Here is an 8,135-nt window from a genome sequence, read left to right on the forward strand (position 1 = left end):
GGGCGCGGCCCGGCTATAAAAGCCGACGGCCTCCACTCGCCTGTGCCCACACCAGCCCTGCCCCTCGCCGCCGTCCAGCCCCTCCCTGCCTCTCCCGAGCGCCGCCGCCCAGCCCTTCCCTCTACCTCTCCCGAGCCCGCCCAGCCCCGACGTCGCCATGGCAGAACGCTTCCCCGGAGACGAGGCGGCGGCCAATGGCTTCGGCCGCCGTTCGCTCCGCGAACAGGAGTCCTGACTCCTGTTCCAGGCGAACATCCCGGCGCCGCCGGACATGCGCGCCGGGCCAACGGGGTGGAGACTCAGCGCCGGGGGAGTGCCCATTCCCCCGTTGCCCGACGCCGTGGCGAAGCCGAAGTACTTTGCCGAGGAGGTCGAGATCGTGCGCGCGTCCCTCACCGACGCCCAACTCTCCCTCCCTCAGTACGCCGCCGACAACCACGCGGCCTGGGCGGCGTATTTCGAGCGCCACCAGCAGCAGCGATTGGCGTCCACCAACGGCGCGCCGGTGGTCGGCGGCCGGCAGAACAGCGAGGGGCGCCACCTCTGGTGGGGCGTCCCCGGCCGCACACTCGAGGGCGTGCTCACGTACCACGAGGGCGGCAACGACCCGCCGTTGGCGTACCCCCCGGCGCAGAACCGACGCGTCGGGCCATGGGCACCAAGGAGGTTCGGGTCCTCCTCCTCCTCTTCATCCTCCCGATCCTCATCGCACTCCTCCGGCACTCCGGCCCTGCTCGGCGTCAAGGCCGAGCCCGCGGCGGAGTCGCCGCTCGGCCGGCGCACTCGCAGCGCCGGCATCGTCACCAACGAGGGCGGCCGGCGCGCCTCCTCCTCGTCGGCTCCTCCGCGCTTCGTCAAGCCAAAGACGGAGCCGGGGCTGGCGCCGGTGAAGGCAGAGTTCGACGACGACGACGCGGCCCTAGAATGGGCGCGCCAGGACTCCATTGCGATAGAGAAGGCGTGCCGAGAGAAGGTGAAGGAGCGCCAGCGTGCCGCCCTGCGCCGCTTCGAGGAGCGCCGACGCGGCCGCGATGAAGACGGGGTCGTCGTCCTATGCGACAGCGACGACAACGATGACGACGCGCCGCCGCCAGTCCGCCATGGCGACGCCGGGTCCAGCAGGGGCGCCCGCGTCAAGGAGGAGAAGGCCGACGACGACGATGGCGGCGACGACTTCAGCCCCTTTCTTTTTTAGATTAGGTTAATGTAATGAAAATGCGCGAATTTCGCCGAAATTTGCCATGTTTAGCCAAAATTTAATTATTTTTTTATCATAACTTCGCCGAACGGCTCTTTTTTTTTAATACGCGCCTGAGGGCGGCCCTGGGAGCCAACGGCTGGGGACCGACTCGCCCCAGGGCCATTTTTTGCGCCGGCTCACCCTCAGATGGCGCTTTTAGACGCCCCCTGGGAATGGACCCTGCGGGAAATGCCCTAACAATACATCATCAGTCAAGCGGTCACGTGCAGCGAGTGGCCACCGTACCTAGCCGCAGGGCGCGAGCGGGCGGCCGCAGAGGCACTTGTTGGGCGCGAAGTGCTTGGGGCCGAACCTGTGCGTGTACCGGCCCTGCGGGATCGGCCCGCACAGATTGTTGTAGCTCACGTCGAACGCCAGCCACCTCCTCGCCGCCGCGGCCGCCGGGATGCCCCCGTAGATCATGTTGTGGTCGACGGCCAGTATGTCCAGCGCCCCCGGCAGCTCGACGCGGCCGAGGTCAAACGCGAACCGGTTGCGCGACAGCCGCACCGAGTTCACCCGCTTCCCGGCGCCGAACAGCACCGACGCGTCGCCCGTGAGCTGGTTGTCGGCGACGTCCACGCTGCCGAACTCCGCGCCCGCGAAGGCGGCCGGGAGCGGGCCGGTCAGGCGATTGCCGGCGACGGAGAGGTCGTACACGGTGGCCGTCGGCGGGATGGGGCCGTCGAGGCGGTTGCCGTCCAGGCGGAGGAAGGTGAGGTCCGGGAGGGCGCGCGGGCCCAGGAACGCCGGGATGCGGCCGTAGAGGCGGTTGTAGGCCAGGTTGACGGTCTGCAGGGCGGTGAGGTTGGCGATGGCGGCCGGGACCGGCGCGGAGATGTTGAGCGCGAAGACCGTGAGCTCGGTGACCCGGCCGGTGGTGGCGTCGCAGGAGATGCCCGGCCAGGCGCAGCAGGGCGCGGTGGAGTTCCAGCCGGAGAGGTCCGGGTGGTTGCCCAGCGCGGACTTGACGGCCAGCAGAGCCGCCTTGTCCGACTTGTCGCAGAGAGCGCCGTCGGCCCGCGCAGCTGCTGCTGCAAGGACAAGGACGGCGACGCCGACGAGGAACGGCATGGTGTGGCGGCACGGACTCGTGAGCTGCATGGTGGTGGAGCGCCTTGTTGGAGGCTGAGCTAGTTGGTTTTGACCCGGCCGCTTTGTGTTGTGTGGGAGGAGACTGGGAGTGTGGAGGCTGAGAACCACATAAATAGGAGTCGAGCTAGCTGTACATTGCTGACCGAGATCCGATGTGGAGCGCAGTGCCATGGCACTATGGCACACATGCATATGTCGTGCGCTCTGTTGGTCGGCATGGTACCACACGTTCGGCATCCCTACGTAGTACGTACTGTACCAAGCATGTGGAATATCTGCCCTCGTCAATGATACCTGCCCTGCTTCATCACGGCAACGCAACACTACAGCGTGTAACACGAAGAGAACAGAAATCCCCTTCCCTGTAGGGAGGGAGGGTATGGACCCCATCAGGCTGCGTTCGGTTGACAGGGAATTGAAAGGGGTTTGACAGGGATTGAAGTGGCTTGAATCCCCTGTAAGTCAAATCCCGCCCAAATCCCCTCCAATCCCCTTCAGGCAGGGTGTAACCGAACAAGGCCTCAAAGAACTATCAGAACTACAGTTACTACTACCAACCTACTGTGTGTGTCTAGTTCCATGGTCCACTCTGCTGGTGTGATCATCATCTCCATGATCAATCATACTAACTGCAAGGCAAGGCATGTTCATACCCGCCGCTACACATTGAGTTCACATGCCAAAAATCAAACACTATCAGATTCAGTACCAAAAAGGCTAACTCAATCCTAGCTTACAGAGTGCCATTCAATCAGAGAATTACTGCAAGAAACTTAACGAGCCATCGCATTGCGCACACACACACATATAACTTTGCCCTAGCGCCTACCAGCGAAGGAGAGAAAAAGATGCATGTAGGGGTCAGCCTATCTGTCTGCTTCTATTACATGCAAGATCATTAACATGCACCATCACGATCAAATGAAATGCAGGGTGTTATTCCTTGAAATTATTTTACTGTGTCTACCTGTACATTTTTTAACGAAATCAAACCTTGAATGTTCAGCACAAAATGTGAGCACTCCTACATGTAACGTCACTAGCCAGCCATTGCACATACATATCCATGATGCGCCGTGTTATACATCATGCTAAACGAAATGGACAACAAAGTGGAGCATTTGATCTTCCAATGGAAGATGTAAATATCAGCAATGAGTGATAGCATTAGCAATGAGTGACCAGCGTCAGAATTAGAGCCTATGAATAAGCAACACGAGCATACAGAGTTTGAACAAAACATGGACATCTAATGACTAATAGCACAGAACTCCAATGCATCAGGATTTGATTGTTTGCAGGGTGACAGTGCTGTCCAATGCAGCAGAGGTTCGAAGTTCTAAAACTGTCAAGGCCATGCTGGATGAGCACTAGTGCTAACTGAAAACAAGCAAAGTACGTACCTACTACCGTCTAATAGTTCCTACCACTTTGCCGACAAATCATAATCCAGAACCAGACATGAAAGTCCAACAAAATAAGCCATACATGTAGACTGCATAGTGCTAGTACTAACAATCATCAGGATGCAAACCTAACCAACTGAACTCTCCAGAACGTAATGTTTCCAATTTCTAATAGACTAGCTAGTACTGGAATGAAATGACTTGTAATCATAGTCTACACTTGACTGGTGGTAAGGCACTTGAATTTTACATGAATTTGATGCAAGATTGGATCCTAATTTTCGCATCACAAATGAAGTTAATCATTAAGACAGGTTACTAATTTAGAATTCTCTACCTGCATGCAACTACTTAAGTTAAAGCCAAGTGTTGATGCCAAAACAACAGAAACATTCAACACAACTCCAACTTGACAAGAATATGCATGAAAGGGTAAACATAGATACGTGGTTAACTACCAGATCATATCCATTGAGCGAAAGCGATCAACAAAACATTGCTCACTTGATGATTCAAAGCTTAAAACACTTTCAGTGAACACCTGCAAAATGCCGAGTAACTAGATGTTCATTCAGTACCTTGTCAAAACGAACATAATACTCCATGCTAATATGCTTTCAAGTAAAATTCAGTGCACGTAACAATCATGAGGATGCAGACTTAATCAATTGAACTCGCCGGAACTTAATGTGTTTAATCTCAAATAGACTAGTACTGGAATGAAATCGACTTGTACGATAGTAGACCATAATCTACACTTGACTGGTGGTAAACGCTCTCACTCTGAAAGAGAGCTGAAATAAATCTGACCAGAGTTTTGGATGAATTTGATGCAAGATTGGATCCTAATTTTGGCATCACAAATCAAGTTAATCATTCTGATAGATTACTAATTCAGAATGCTTTACCTGCATGCAACTACTAAAATTAAAGCCAAGTGTAAATGCAAAAAAAAAAAAAAACACAACAGAAACATTCAACACAGCTCCAACTTGAAAAGTATATGCATGAAAGGGTAAACATATATGCATGGTTAACTACCAGATCATATCCATTGAGCGAAAGCGATTAACAAGACATTGCTCACTTGATGATTCAAAGCTTAAAACACTTTCAATGAACACTTGCAAAATGCCGAGTAACCTGATGTTCATTCAGTACCTTGTCGAAACTAACATAATACTCCATGCTAATATGCTATCAAGTAAAAATTCAATGCACGTAACAATCATCAGGATGCAAACTTAATCAATTGAACACTCCAGAACTTAGTGTTCTCAGTTTCTAATGGACTAGTACTGGATTATAATTTACACTTGACTGATGGTAAACGCTCTCACTCTGAAAGAGAGCTGAAATAAATCTGACCAGAGTTTTACATGAATTTGATGCAAGATTGGATCCTAACTTTGGTATATCACAAATGAAGTTAATCATCAGGATAGATCACTAATTAAGAACTCTGTACCTGCATGCAACTACTTAAGTTAAAGCCAAGTGTTGATGCGAAAACACCGGTGCTAACTGCAAACAAGTGCAGAATATCTACTACCACTTTGCTGAAAAATCATAATCCAGAACCAGACATGAAAGTCCAACAGAATAGGCGATATATGCAGACTGCAGAATACTAATACTAACAATCACCAGGATGCAAACTTAATTAATTGAACTCTCCGGAACTTAATGTTTCCAATTTCTAATGGACTAGTACTGGATTGTTAGATTACTAATTCAGAATACTTAACCTGCATGCAGTGCAACTACTTAAATTAAAGTCAAGTGTTGATGCCAAAACAACAAAAACATTCAACACAGCTCCAACCTAACAGGAATATGCATGAAAGGGTAAACATAGATGGTTAACTACCAGATCATATCCATTGAGCAGTAGCAAGCAACAAAACATTGCTCACTTGATGATTCAAAGTTTAAAACGCTTTCAGTGAACACTTGCCCAATGCCGAGTAACTAGATGTTCATTCAGTTCAGTACTTGTTGAAACGAACATATATAACACTCCTGGCTAATATGCTAGTATCAAGTAAAGTTCAATGCACGTAAACTAGACAATGTCGCAAGATGATCAGATAATAGCAAGATTGGATCCTAATTTATGCATCACAAATGGAGCTAATCACCACAATAGACCACTAATTCAGAATACTTGACCTGCATGCAATGCAACTACTTAAATTAAAGCTAAGTGTTGATGCCAAAACAACAAAAACATTCAACACAGCTCCAACCTGACAAGAATAATTAACTACCAGATAATATCCATTGAGCGAAAGTGATCAACAAAACATTGCTCACAGGTACAAGTAAAATGATCAACGTACGAATGATTCAAAGCTTAAAACGCAGAGTAACTAGATGTTCATTCAGTACCTTGTCGAAACGAACATAACACTCCATACTGGTAATATGCTATGAAGCAAAATTCGATGCACGTAAACTGGACAATGTCGCAAGATGATGAGATAATAGCATGATGTGAAGTTCTAAGCCGCGATTGGCAGGTAAAACAGAGGCATGCATCAGGGGACAATCTTGTCAACCTTCATCTTGTTGATCCAGGTATTGAAGGACCTCACCGTGTTCCGGAACCCGAAGAATCCATACTCCTTGCTCTTGTTCATGGTGTCCAGGTTCTCCCGCTCCACGTTGACCATGGCGTCGACGCAGAACCAGTTGGTGATGTCGTTGAGCTCGGTCTCCACGAGCCCGTTCTCGTTGACGATCTCCGACCACACGCCCTCCTTCCCGGCCATGGCCTCCTCCAGCATGAAGCGCTGATCCTCCCCCTGGTACCCCGTCCACTTCACGCCGAATTGGCTGGCGAGGATCGGCCATAGCTGCTGCCACTTGAAGAGGTCCCCGTTGCTGCAGTTGAAGGGTTCGTTCCTGCCATTGGGCTCCATGGCCGCCCAGAGTGCGTGCTCGGCGACGAGCTCCGCGTCGGAGGCGTCGCTGAAGCCCTCCCAGGCGACACGGGATCCTGGCCAGCGCAGCACGAGGCCCTCCTTGCCGCAGATGGCGGCGTAGACGCAGAGGCTGGCGACGACGTTTCTTGCGCTCCGTGGGGAGAAGCCGAAGATGGTGGTGGGGCGGTGCACGGACCAGGTGACGCGGTTGTTGCTGGCGAGCCCGTCGAGGAGGACATCCTCTAGGTCGGGGTAGTCGAGGCGCGGGAGGTCCTCGGAGTAGGGGCGGAGCGCGAGGGGCACGTCGGTGAGGGGCTCGAACGGGTCGACGTAGTGCTTGCGGCCGGTCTGGAGGCAGACGTGGAGCAGGCCGGGGCAGTTGGGGACGAGGGCGGAGAGGACGTTGCGGAGCATGGCGCCGTTGGCCTCGCGGCCCTCCGCGTGCGTGGGGCGAGGGTCCCAGGCGACGTAGAAGACGTGGGTGACGTCGGTGAGGGGCGCGAGGGCGTCGGCGACGGCGGCGGGGTCGGCGAGGTCGAGGTGGTGGTGGAAGACGTCGGGCGGGAGGGGCGCGGACCAGGGCGGGAGCGGGCGGCGGGAGAGCGCGTAGACCTTCCACGGGCCCCCGGGCGTGTCGCGGAGCGGGAGGATGTCGATGAGGGCGGCGCCGACGATGCCGGTGGAGCCGACGACGAGGGCCACGTTGCTCTGGGGGGCCTCCGCGGCGGCGCGGGCGCGGCTGCTGGCCCGGCGCTTCTTGAAGGCGCCGAACGCCCCCGCCCACCACCACTTCATCATGGTGGCAGCGCGGCGCTGGGATGGGCCGGCGCGGTGGATCGAGGAAGATGAATCGGCGAGAGGAGAGGGGCGGAGCGGAGCAGGTGGGGAGTTTGGGTTCTGGGTTTTGCGTCTTGGTCTTTGTTTGCTAAAGCTGCTTTACTTTATGGCTGGCGATTCTGTTGCGGCGTGTCTCTCTCTTCCCGTTCCTTCCCACTGCTGAAACCGCCTTTCTCTCTCTCTTGAATTCCTCTCTTTTGAACTCCTTCCTTCTCTCTCTAATTTAAACACTCTCTCTTTTGAACTCCTCTCTCTCTCTCTCTCAAAACATAGAGCAGTTTTCTGTCACGAGAGCTTTGTCGTTTCTCAAAGGCCCATAGGCCCAACCAACCTGCCTCAAATGCCATCATGGCAACTTGTTTCAAAGCCAATTCTCAAAGAAATTTAAAACCTTGCTTCAAAGCAACATAATTCTCACCGACACAATAGCTTTTGTACGTTCACAACATCATCGTCGTAGCATTTTTTTTCTTGGTCCATGGAAGGAAAAGGTGTTATATCATTCGGAACACACCCAATGTAATTGTTTGTTGTATGTACTGATGAGTACAAATTATGAGTCCTTTTTACCGTTATTTTTGTGTCTATTAGGTAGGCTTTGCGAAATTTTGCCTCGTTTGTGCACTTCTT

At 52.8% G+C, this 8,135-nt stretch overlaps 2 protein-coding genes across 2 annotated transcripts; both read right to left on the reverse strand.

The window, feature by feature from the left end:
* Positions 1 to 1,244: 1,244 nt before the first annotated feature.
* On the reverse strand, positions 1,245 to 2,402 carry LOC119336071 (polygalacturonase inhibitor-like). The gene has a single exon (XM_037608108.1). The coding sequence runs from the start codon at positions 2,342 to 2,344 to the stop codon at positions 1,487 to 1,489; it is 858 nt and encodes a 285-aa protein (XP_037464005.1). The 5' UTR covers positions 2,345 to 2,402; the 3' UTR covers positions 1,245 to 1,486.
* Positions 2,403 to 6,049: 3,647 nt separating this feature from the next.
* LOC119340010 ((S)-8-oxocitronellyl enol synthase ISY1-like) lies at positions 6,050 to 7,643 on the reverse strand. Its single transcript, XM_037611927.1, has one exon. It carries the CDS (start codon positions 7,464 to 7,466, stop codon positions 6,282 to 6,284), a length of 1,185 nt encoding a protein of 394 aa, XP_037467824.1. The 5' UTR covers positions 7,467 to 7,643; the 3' UTR covers positions 6,050 to 6,281.
* Between the last annotated feature and the right edge of the window lie 492 nt (positions 7,644 to 8,135).

This window comes from Triticum dicoccoides, chromosome 7B (genome assembly GCF_002162155.2).
Source record: "Triticum dicoccoides isolate Atlit2015 ecotype Zavitan chromosome 7B, WEW_v2.0, whole genome shotgun sequence".
Taxonomy (NCBI): domain Eukaryota; kingdom Viridiplantae; phylum Streptophyta; class Magnoliopsida; order Poales; family Poaceae; genus Triticum; species Triticum dicoccoides.